At 52.2% G+C, this 12632-nt stretch overlaps 1 protein-coding gene across 4 annotated transcripts in view; it reads right to left on the bottom strand.

The window, feature by feature from the left end:
* Positions 1–12632, bottom strand: part of DTX2 (deltex E3 ubiquitin ligase 2) — a 33785-nt gene that overhangs the window by 17324 nt on the left and 3829 nt on the right. For 3 of the 4 annotated variants that reach the window (XM_060032280.1, XM_060032284.1, XM_060032281.2), the window contains exons 2-3: positions 3927–4283; positions 1393–2029 (exon numbers count right to left, since the gene is read on the bottom strand). In XM_060032280.1, the coding sequence (XP_059888263.1) occupies positions 1393–2029; positions 3927–4194 (905 nt within the window). In that variant the 5' untranslated portion in view covers positions 4195–4283. Of the gene's footprint in view, positions 1–1392; positions 2030–3926; positions 4284–4483; positions 4568–12632 lie in introns of those variants that run through there. The other variant, XM_060032282.1, reaches the window with a different exon arrangement.

Raw genomic sequence — 12632 nt, 5'->3', positions numbered from 1 at the left:
AAGAACTCCACATGGGGAGTTCCCTGATGGCCTAGCGGTCAGGATTTAGAACTTTCACTGTAGAGGCCCGGGTTTGATCCCTGGTCGGGGAACCATCCCACATGCCACGCTGCATGGCCAAAATACAAAAAAAAAATTATTAAAAACAATTTTTTTTCAAAAAAAAAACCTCTACATGCCCCACAAGGGGCCTGGGTTTGATCCCAGCTCTGCCACTTCCTGGCTGTGCTGCCAACCTCGTCAGCCTCAATGTTCTCCCCTGTAAGCTGGGGACACCCCCTACCATATGGCCATTGGGAGGATTCACGAAATCACCCACACAGCCTGCTGAACAGGGCCCGGCTATAACATGTGCTTGGTGAGTGCCAGCTGTCACTGTCCTATCGAAGCTGGAAGGTCCTCTGAAGCCTAACTAGAAGCTGGCAAGGAGGTCTCGGCCACACTGGGGCGCTTCAGCCCTCCCTGTGGTCAGGTGGGCTGGTGGGCGGGCTTGGGTGAGTGACGTGGCACCGAGAGGCCGACTCCCTGGGAAACAGGGCGGCCACAGGCCTACACATCCAGTCACCACCCGCCCAGGTCACCCTCTCAGAAATCAGCCCCCATCCCGGCTAACACTCTGAGTTCTCAAAATGTTCTCCAGTCCCCAGACCCTCAATAATAATCGATGATGAGGCCCCTGATCACTGACAGGTCTCTGAGCATCCCAGATGCACCCACCACTGGCCACTCAGGGGTTTCCCCACTTTAAAGCGCCACCTGGTCTGGACGGGGCCCATTTCACCATCTCAGCGTGCCCTATGAGACATGGACTGCACCAGCACAGCAGCTGCCCTATGTCACCTGCTGCCACCCCCAACATGCTCAGCACTTTGCTCTCTCCTCAACCAACTTTTAAGCACCAAAGCTGGGCTCACAGCCTTCCCTGGATGAGGCCGTGGGCTCAGGGAGAGGGCTGAACCTTCCATGTCTGTGACTCCAGGGCCAGGCACATAGACGGAGTCAGAGAAATGTCCTCAGGTACCCGGCCCCAGCTATGTGGCACACAGGCACAGCCAAAAAAATCTTTAACTGCTCAGAGAGCCCAATTCTGCTGGGTCAATGAAAGGATCACTGGTTTTAACCCATGGGGCAACTACCAGCACTCAAGTGCCAGAAATCATGTAGGCTCCCCGGGACACAAGGCTGTGCACGGCGTGGCACCTCAGCACCACGTGACACGTGCAGCGCTGGGGCACGTGCAGAGGGGATGACGCAGCAGGGACAGCCGAGGAGGCAGGTGCCGAGCCTGCGGGCATTTGGGGGGAGTCCTCCCAGCTAAAGAAGAGCAGAAACCCAAGCCCGCTAACAAGGCATGCGGGTGGACAAAACGACCGTCCGCGTAACACAAGATACCTGGCTGCGCCGGCAGCGGACAGTCCTGGGGGCTGGTGCTGAGGTCCCACGTGGGAGAGGCTGGAGCGGTAGAGGGGCTGGTTCCCCAGGGAGGGCAGCGCCCCAGCCCAGAGGTTGGCGGTACTCAGCTTGGGCGCAGACCTGGCCCCAGAGAGTGAGGGCTTGTTGTACGGAGAAAAGGCCTGGTGGGCCCCCAAAACAACGGCGGTCCTGTGGGGTGGCTGGGGGACTGCGTAGGCAGGAAGGTTGGTCATGGAGTGGCGGTAGCGGCCTGACATGGGGCCGGCTGCGCCACCGCCGAGGCACTGATGGCAAGAGCAGGCCACTCCCGTGTGGCCCGGTGGGGCAATGACAGTGGTCGCTGGGTACGGGGGCCCTGCCTGGCGCCGCACGCTCCGGCAGAAGCTGGAAGTCTTGTTGGTCTGCGTGTGGGTGGCACAGTTGACGGTGTAGTTGTACCCCAGGGCAGCCAAGTCCACGAGCTGGGCGCCCCTGGCCACCTGCTGCTCCAGGTAGTCGCAGACACTGGCTTCATACGCCGTCCAGGAGCCGTCGTCACTCAGCCACTCCCAGACGATGCCCCGGCCCGGGGCCGAGTGCTGGGGAAACAGGTGCCTCCGCACAGCCCGCATGGTGCCTGTTTTAAAAGGAGCGTTGCACATATAAAGTTCACCTGCTAGCCACTCACCACCTCCCAAGAAAAGGGAGTTTAAAAATTCTTTTTTTCCTACAACCAAAATAAAACAACATGATCACGGTGTATATATGGTCATGCTGCTGTCTGACCTAAAGGCTGGCATTGACTATTCTCTCCAAATTTGGGGTGAAGGGTAGAGAGCTCTCTCTATGCAAAGAAACCGTGGATCAAAGGGACCAAGTGGCAGAGAGGGACTAGCGCTTCTCAGCAGGAGTGAGGGATGCTGGACGCTTAGGTCAAAGACCAGCTGTGGCTCAAAATAGTCCTAAGGATGAAACCTATGTAGCCTGACTTAAAAAACTGAAAACAAAATGTCTGAAGAAAATTAAATAATCCATAATCCAACCACCAAGAGGAAAGCACAGGACATATATCGTATATTGTAACATATTCCTTCCCGTCTAGTCTCCTAGGCATGTATGTTTAGGTGTATGACAATCATACTGAAAAATTTCCTGTTTTCATGTATTATGCCATAAGTATTTATTATGTCTCTAAGACTTTGTAAAACTCTTTATTAACTGTTACACAGTTCTCTTACATGGATGTACTTAGATTCCTCTGGACTTCCCAGGTAGCAACTATTAGCAAACACCTGTGGTTAGCTTATATTAATAAACAAAACCAATTCAGGAGAGAAAGAAAAAAGTCAATTTGGGCCATGCTTCCAACAGTACTTGTCAAAAGGTGATCACTGCGATTACCTTCTACCTGGTCTCCCGACCTCAGCAGCCAGTGGGATACTCTTAACCCCCAAATCAGATTACGTCACTCCTCTGCCCTAATCTTCCCAGGGTTCCTCCTTTCAGAAGAAAAGTCGAAGTCCCTAAAGGGGTGGAAAAGCCCTGAACGACCTGCCCCTCCCTCCTTATCTGTCCCCAGCCCTTCCTGGTGACCAGGCCACCCAAGCTCAAACTTCAAAATGACCTCTCCCTGCGCTTTACACATCCATTCCCTGATAATCACTCATTGCTACCTAACTCATACACAGTTCTCGAATCATTTATCTTGTGCGCTGCGTTTCTCAGTGACTGCAAACATCATGAAGGCAGGGACTTTTATCTGCATCCACTGCCTGGAAGCCTGAGTCCTCACACCCTCGAGGAGGCTGCTACAGGGATTGGAGCAGGAGTCTTCAGGCTCGGCACTGGTGACATTCTGGGCTAATAACTCTTTGTTGTGGGGCTGTCCTGTACATTGTAGGATGTTTGGCAGCATCCCTGGCCTCTACCCACTAGACGCTGGTAGCACCCCACCCCACAGTCCTGACCATCAAAAATGTCTCCAAACATTGCCCCCAGCTGAAAACCACTGATTTACAGGGATAGTGCACAGCTCTGGGAAGAAGCTGGTGGCCCCATTCTCAGTAATACTGAGCAAAAGACACACAGACACACACACACACACACACACGAAAGAAACATGAGTGCACAGGAGAGTGAAGTAACTTGCCCATGTGACACAGCTATCATACAGGAGCTGGAACCCATCACCAGGCCCTCTTAACTAGCATGGTGTGCCACCCCCATGCCAGCCGGCCTGCTTGCCTGCCTGCTGCCAGCGAGACCCTCAAATCCCTGCGGGCGGAAGCAGGCATTTCTGGTTTGGGAGACAAGGGGGAAAGGGGCTGGAACGGCCTCTGCACTGTGTTCCCAAGGCACCCCGTACCACTAAGGAACATCTCACACTGCTATCACTCCCACCACCTGCCTTCTGACCGTGTGCATTTCAGGGGCAGGATAACACTGAGAGTCAATTCTGTGACCCCCAACACCTAGCACGACGCCCAGCCCGAAACAGGCACTTGGACACATACTCGAGGCAGGAAGTGCCTTACCAGTGTCCTGGCGGAACTGCGTCCAGCTGGGGAGGTCGATGATATAAGGAGCCAGTGAGGGGTCAGCCTGGCCTAAGGGGATGCTGTGGGCCAGGCTCCCCAGCCCGAAGCGCTGGCCCTTCTGCTGGACAAACTGCTGCTCGATGTAGTTGCAAACAGTGGCACTGTAGGGGTGCCAGGTGCCCAGCCCGTCCTGCCATTCCCACACGGCCACTGCCACCGGGCTGGTGTACACCTGAGCCAGGGAAGGGCTTGGGGCCATGGCCATCTTCCCCAGGACGCCCTCTGTTCTCCCCACCGGCTTCAGACCACTCTGGGCTGCAGTCTCAGGTTCATTGCCCAGCGCTTCCAGGAGACCTGAAACAAGACAGACACGCAGTTACCGACGCACACGGTGGCCCTGCCAGAGTCAGTCTCGGTGCGGGGGGTGGGGGGGATCGTGCTTTTCCGCAGTCACTTTTTTCCCTAATACCTTAAGGGCATCGTGAACCAAGTACCTAATCCTCTGTGCTCAGGCAGCCAGGAAGAATTCGGAGCCAATCAAGCAGCCTCCTTACCTCTGCAAACGTCCAGGAAGACACAGTGGGTGCATTCTGGGTGCTAATCGTCAGCCCTGCTTCTGTCCTTTTGCCAGTAGTTTCCCCCTGGCCCAACTGCGAAGCGTGTCCTCTTATACTGTATGTATTTTCACGAGTCACCCCAATCCTCTGTGGACTGAGGCCAGCACGACCCCTTATACCTTTGTGAGGACGCCACACAGGTTTCCAAAGCAGGTTTGTTTGTGAGACACATATTAACACCTGCTATGCTACAGATGAAAAAAAACTATGTCTCAGAAAGGACCAGGGGCTCAAGGAGAGCCAGAGCTGCGACTCTAAGCATGGGCGGGTCCTAGCTCTGTCCAGGTGTCCAGGCTGCCCTGGTTTCCCGCACCATTAACCACAGAGGGCAGACCCTAGATAGACATTAACATCCTATGGGTGCTGAAGCCCTCCCTCTCTGGCCTCTCTGCACCCCACTCCCTGGGCCTGGGCCTTGCTGACCAGCGGTCAGCTCCAAAGACTTGACACCCATCTCCCAAGACATTCTTCTCCCAGTCACTCCCGCCCAGCTGCATCACTCAGGGCTTTCCCAGGCCATCCATCACATGAACTTCTCCTCCACGGCCCCGACCAGAACTCTAATGCCCACATACACATATGGCGGTCCCTGTCTTTCTGCCCCCTCAGAAGGCAGACACCCAGCGAGTCGGCCTTGTCCACAGCCACCTCGCCAGCCCCAGCACAGGCCGTGTCATGCAGCACGTGTTATACGTGGATTAGCTCAAAGCACGACTGAATGGAGGCAGATGAAGATTCTATGTGCCTGCAGCTGTTTGAAGAAGAAAGGGGGTCGGTGGAAGCTCCTAGGGTGAGAGAGGAACGGGGCCAAACAGACTGACAAGGCGGTATTTCTCCCACTTTATGGACAGGAAAACAAAGAAGTCAAGGTCTTATTGAAGGTCACACATACACTGGTAAGTGGTAGCACAGAGTGCAAACCCAGATCAACTGGCTCTAATGCCCATTTTCTTAGCGAGGAAAGCTCAGCATGAGCTCTACCTTGGGCTCCGCCTAAATAAACGTTAAAATCCTAGGGATGCTTAAGCCCTCTCTAGCCTCTCAGCCTCTCTGCACCCCACTTACTTAGAGAGCGGGGAGGGAGAAAAGGGAAAGCGGTGGGGGGAGGGGAGGAAGGGAGAGAGGAGCCTGCATCTCAAGCTGTGAGCACCCTCAGCTGTTACGTCCACAGAGGGCCCTGGCGCCAACAGGGTTCCCAGTCACATCATCTGCTCCGATTCCCACACAATCCCCTTAAGTACAGACACTGAATTTTGTCCCTGTTTTGCAGATGAGAAAACTGAGGCCCCGGTGGTTTTGGTGACTCACTTTCATGGCCACTAATGAGGCTGGGACCCTGCCTGGGCTTTCGCTGCTGTCCCTGAGATTGTACTCCGGCAGGGTTTCAGTGAGAAGGCCGATACCACCTGCCCCACAAGGAAGGCAGAGCTGGAGGAGCACGTGACAGGGAAGAGGCACAGGCTGTGGTGTCCACACGCCGCATATTCACTGCACTCTACTCACTGTGTCACCTGGTGAAGGTACCTAAGTCCTCCAAGCCCGATTTCGCTTGGAAGTGGACATATCAACCTCTATTCTAAGTGCTTTTCTAGGGGATTCAGATGGATAGGTGTGTATAAAGCACCCAGAACAGCTCCAGGCACACAGCCGATATCAGCCAATCTTGGCCTCCCTCCCTTTCTCTGCTCCCCTCCAACCCAGCACCTCCCACCCCTCAAGTCTAGGTGAGGAGTGGCGGCCCAGGGCGGCACTGAGCTACCCGGCCTGAGAACGTGGGCGATGAGTCAGGCCTGCAATAACTCTGAGCACACATAGGGGGGCCAGGGCCACCCCTGAGCTGCCAATCGCTCCAACAGTAGCACACATCCCGCCATGGAGGATTAGACCCGGGATGCCCTCGAGATGGCTGGCGAGCTTATTAGCTCAGCGCCTGCAACTAGAGGTCTCTGGACCCACATCCAGGTACAAATCACAGGACTGGTTTCAGGGCCAATTACTCCTGAGCCCAGACTTTCCCCCTGGCACCTCCTGGCAGGCGTCACTCATCTCTCGGGCAGCAGGGGCCTCCCATGTACCAGCACACGTGGTATGTTCCAGCATGTCCACACACCCCCAGATGAACCAACTCGGATAACTCTGCCAAACAGCCTGAGAACTACACTCGAGAACTTCAGCTAAGCTCTTCATGAACGTGTTTGGCCTACAGACCGCAGGCACACGATGGTCCAGGCTCTGTCAGGGTACTAGAGACCCAGAGATGAGAAAGACACAGCACACGGCCCCTCCACGACCGGCCACTGTCCCCACTAATACCAAGGCCTCCACCTTTTGTCCACATGCATCAAATTCTAGCAAGTGCCAGAACATTCGGGGCCATTTCCCACCTCCCAGACATTGATCCTGCTGGTGCCCACGTCCAGACTTCCATCCTCTCTGCGCCTAAGCCCCCAGCAATGTGCCCATCCTTCCAGACTCAGCCACGGCACCCCGCTCTGAGCCACACCTTTAACAGAAAGCGCTGACCCCATCCTCCTGTGCGTCCTCACTGCATTCTCCATTTATCCAAACATACTGCATTTACTGGTTTCAGTATCTGTCCCCCCTCTCACCATCCCCTGAACAGGAACTCCCTGAGGGCAGAGCTGGGGCTGACCCAAAGCTGGGGCTGCAGCTCGTCAAATGCCTAATATCCCAGAGGGTCTAAAACACACGCGCCGAAAGAGAGGCGCACCTTCTGCTCCAGGCGCCTGGGGCACACTTGGCGCGATGCCCAGAACACCCACTGATGTTCCCCTGGAACGCAGCAACCATGCACACGCAGTGGCCGTGTCAATGCACCCATTCTCTGTTACAGCCTCAGTCATCCCCAAGCTGCAGTTCAAAAACCTAATTTGTTTCGGCTCCTAATGATGGGGCTATTTAGGGTGCTCTTAATTATGAAAATTATTATTATTCTAATTGGCCATGGAAAAACAGCCTTAGTCTGGGGGCAACCTAAACACTTTATGATAATGGAATAAGGGAATTCTTAAATAAATTATGGTACACCCCAATGATGGAATACGAGCCTTGAAAAATGTTTTTAAAAGGCTTTCAGACCTAGGATAATGCTGTTGACAAGTTAAAAATACCGGATATGTAACCGTATACACTATATGCTCTCAAGGGGGTGGGTGTGCCATTTACTGAGCACCTACTATGTGGCACGCACTCTGTCCGGTGCTCTTGCCATCCAGCTCTCTCAACCCTCAACTGCCCTTGAAGGTAAAGATTATCCCCATTTTACAGACATGAGAACCAAAGCCAAAAGCAATTAAGAATTTACTCAAGGTCAGACGGCCAGTCTGTGACACCAGGTTCTAATATAAGCTAATTTGTAAAAGGTGGGAAGGAACAACTCTGACATTTTCCTAGGAGTGATGGAGTTATGGGATATTTATTCTTTACCTCCTTCTGTACTGGCAAATGTTCTACAATGATCATATTACTTATTATGATCGAACAGAAGTTATTTTTAAAAAACTGTATCAAGGGGTTCCCTGGTGGCGCAGTGGTTAAGAATCCGCCTGCCAATGCAGGGGACACGGGTTCGAGCCCTGGCCCAGGAAGATCCCACATGCCGCAGAGCAACTAAGCCTGTGCGCCATGACTACTGAGCCTGCGCTCTAGAGCCCGCGTGCCACAACTACTGAGCCCGCGTGCCACAACTACTGAAGCCCTCGCGCCTAGAGCCCGTGCTCCGCAATGAGAAGCTACCACAATGAGAAGCCCACGCACCACAACGTAGAGTAGCCCCCGCTCACCACAACTAGAGAAAGCCCGCGCGCAGCAATGAAGACCCAACACAGCCAAAATAAATAAATAAATAAAAATTAAAAAAAAAAATGTATCAACAACTTTAACCACGAGAAAAACCATCCTGCCTTCTCTTGCATTCTCTTGTCAGATTTAGCCACAAACGCCTGTGCACAGCCCCACGGCTCCGAGGCACAGAGGGACGCTACTGCCCTACCAGAGAGGGGTTTCACACAAAGGAAAAAAGTTGCACGTGTCCAAGAGTCTTTCTATTCCCAGGGGATTTACAAAAGCTTTAGAACAAGACCTGAGCTGACGCAGGAATCTGAGTGAAACTCATCCTGCCTGACTGTGGGCCTCCGGGTAGGGGAACCACACAAACGGATCCCTTACAGTTGCGGCCTCCGGGAAGAAGGCCCCGAGCGCGGCTTTTAAACTGGTGCCCAGACTGGGCGACTGTCAATTTGCCAACATGTGAGGACCCGTTTCCTCCCCGCAAAGCCCACCGAAATACAGAGTGGCCTGGCCCAGGCCTGAGTTGGGCAGTTCACCCTTGGCTCCATGCTCGGTGACCTTGGGACAGTCACAGCCCCTTTCCTGGGCTCCACTGCTCAGGCGGTTGGATGGGTTTTTCAGCCTCTCATAAGCAGCAGAACCCTTTTCCAAATGTGACCGTACGCTGCCCATCGATATGTAAAACGCAGAAGAGTGGGGTGCTCTTATGGACACAAGGGCTGCCCTCCATTCCTACTTCCTGAGAGGTCCAGGAAGCTGTTGTGCGGGACAGAGGCGTTCTGAGGGGCACGGATCGGAGACCAGTGAGACCGGGTGGACTTCAAACCCTAGTTCCATGCTGCGTCACCTTCAGGTGCTTTCCAAGAAGCATGGGCCTGCAACTCCACACCCCACCAGCTGACACGGTGCGCATGACCGGTAAGCAGAGCATGACCTTCAAAGACTCGTTACAGGGCAGCCGGCCACCCAGGCACTGTCAGAAAGCCTTCCCACGGAGATGGGAAAGTCGAATACTGCACACAAACACACCAAAGAAATGTTCTACTTTGCTAGACATGTTGTTTTTAATACAAATTTAAAACAATGGCCTATTATTTTTTTGCCTGTCAAAGCAGTAAAAATAATTTCAGTACTCAGTGCTGGCGAGAGTACCCTGAGATGTCACACTTCTGGGACGGATAAACTCTTTCCAGAAAACAGTTTGGTAACACGTATCAAGAGGTTTAAAAATGTTCACTTGCTTTGACATGATCATTAAAAAATCTATCAAAGGAGATGAGAGAAAAACTTCAACATAAAGATACTCCCCACAGCACTATTTTAACTTGGTAAAAGAGAAGCAGAGAGAAAACGCAGTAGAAACGGTACCAAAATGCTAAGGACTGCCTTGGAGTGCAGAAACTATTAGAGACCTTTGGTTCAACTTCCTTACATATCTGAACTTTTCACATTTTCTAAAGTGGGAAACTATTACTTTTGTTTTCAGAAACAAACCGCTACAATGCCCACCACTTTCAAAAGATCGTAAATATGACACAAACCCCACCACTGTTACTTACCATCATTACTTCAGACGGCTGCTCCCATCCCAGTGGAGTTTCACTAACAGGCCTGTCAAAGTACCATGGCACCTCCTTGCCAAGAGACACCATGTCCCACCCCTGAGTTCCAAGGAAGTGCAAAAAACACACCATCCCGGTGCCCAAACTATTACAACAGGGGAGCGCTGCAAGGTAAGGCTTTTGTCTAGAAAAGAGATGGCTTACGCTGGTGCCACCCAGGCCTGACTAGGCTCCTGAGAGATGGAAGGAACTACACATGATTTGTCCCTTGCACATGGGGCTGCTAGAAGGGAAATAACTCCTCTCCTGGCTGGTGCCTGACTAGGGCCCTCCAGGGGCAGGTCAGAGCAGAACGTTCCAAATGGGGCTCAGAAAGCCACACAGTGGCCAGGAGGCAGGCCCCAGTGACCAACAGTTCCCCAGTGGGCAACCTCCTCCACCAGCACCAAGAGGCTGCTGCTCCTTCTTTGCCAGGAGCAACCTGACCACCCACAGGTCGTCAGAGCCTATCCTGGGGCCAGAATGGGGGAGCAGCGGAAGCAGTAGCAGGCACAGTGGCCATAATCACACCAGTGGCCACCAACCAAGAGCTTACTAGGTACCAGGCACCGTGCTCAGTATCTTATAAGTGTTCTCATTTAGTCCTCACATTCCTGAGCAAAGGGTATCATCTCCATTTCATAGATGAGAAAAGTGAGGCAAAAGATAAACAACTTGCCTGAGAAGCCACAGGTATAAGCAAACCCAAATCAGTTTGCAGAGGGATAAACTGATGTGGACAAATCAGCCTGCCAGATGTGTCTGCTTGACCTACTACACAGTTTTTAGTTTTTACAAATTGAGCCAATGTTTAAAAACTGGAATATCCACCATTAAAAAAAAAAAAATCCAGACTTCCAGCTTCTCTTGAAAACCAGAAAACCTGGCAACATTTGCAGGCCTGACCCAGATTCGTTATGCAGCCAGCAACGATGAGCTGCACCACTGTGGTGGCTCGTACTTCTCTCAAGGTTACCACAACTCTCCAGGGCAGAGCCGGCAAACTTCTCCTATAAAGGCCCGGAAGGTACATATTTTAGGCTTTGTAGGACACTGGGTGTCTGTTGCAACTACACAACTCCACCACTGTAGTGTGAAAACAGCCAAAGGCCACACATAAACTAACCGGCGTGGTTGTGTCCCAATAAAACTTTACTAACAAAAAAAGGCTGTGGGGCTTCCCTGGTGGCGCAGTGGTTGAGAGTCTGCCTGCCGATGCAGGGGATGCAGGTTCGTGCCCCGGTCCGGGAACATCTCACATGTGGGCCTGTGAGCCATGGCCGCTGGGCCTGTGCGTCCGGAGCCCGTGCTCCATAACAGGAGAGGCCACAGCAGTGAGAGGCCTCGTGTACCACAAAAAAAAAAAAAAAAAAGAGGCTGTGGGCTGGATTTGGCCCATGAGCCACGGTTTGCTGACCTCACTGCGGTCCCACTGAACTATAGTTGAGAAATACTTCTTTGAACCCGTTTCTCTATTGAAAAGTGGGAGAGTGCTTATGCCTCTGGCCAGCCTCCCCTATGACATGCCTGCCCTCTGTAGACATGTCAGTCTTTGCCCAACACCTGAGGGTGAAATACAGCATCCAACAGCACGGCAGGCAACATGTGGTAAGGGCCACCCCCAGGGAAGCCCAACCTGCTTCCCTTTCCTTGCATCAGGCAACTGGGCCCTGGCCTACCTCTCTTCTCTCCTCCCTCCCCTGTGACCCTCTCATCTGCTCCCATGGCTTCAATAATCCCATGCACGCAGAGCATCCAGATCTTTCTTCAGATGTCCTGCCTGAGTCCCTTAAGCCCTCTGCTCCAGCCATCGGCAACTCCAGTGAGAGCCCAGAACCGGCCAGGCTGTTTCATGCCCCTCACCCCCCACCATGAGTACCCATCCCACCTGTCCACTTACTCAATTCTTAATTCCCAGCCTGAGACTCTCTGTCCAGTGAAATCTTTCCTACATCCACTCCTGCCCTGCACAGAGAAGTGGCCTCTTCTAACCACCAATGTCCATGTGACATCTGAGTGCAATTATCTACTTGTCCCCTCCACTAGGGCACAGACTCCTAAAAGGCAAGGATTATGGTCAGGAAAAGATTTTTCAAACAAGGCACAGAACGCTGACTATACATTAAGAGATACATTTCACTGTGTTAAAATTAAGAATGGTTGTTCAACAAAACATGCCTCAAAGAAAGCAGAAAGTTAAAAGCTGGAAAAAGATATTCACAATAAGCACGAAGGATTAAAATCAAGGATATATAAAGAACTCTTACAGTCAATTTTCTTTTTAAAGCGCCAGGAACCCCACAGAAAAATTGCAAAAAAGTGAACATATAATTTATAGGAAACACACATGCCAATAAACTTATGAAGAGATGTTCGACATCAGGACTCAGGGACACAGAAATCAAGATCCCAAAGATCCCATTTTATACCCATTCCATTGGCAGAAATAAAAAAAAGTCAGCCTATACCAAGTGTTGGCAAGAGTGTGGAGCAAGTGGAAGGCCTACGTTCTGCTGCTGGTGGAGTGAAAACTCGTACAATCACTTCAGAAGAAGTCTAGTAACAACTACGAAAGTTGGACATTTATTCACCCTATGACCCAGCAAAATACCACCCCTCAGCTCATACCCAAGAAAACCTCTTGCATGTGTGCAACAGGAAACGTGTACGGAAAT

Source organism: Delphinus delphis, chromosome 15 (genome assembly GCF_949987515.2).
Source record: "Delphinus delphis chromosome 15, mDelDel1.2, whole genome shotgun sequence".
Taxonomy (NCBI): Eukaryota; Metazoa; Chordata; class Mammalia; order Artiodactyla; family Delphinidae; genus Delphinus; species Delphinus delphis.
This window is presented reverse-complemented; position numbering and strand designations above follow the sequence as displayed.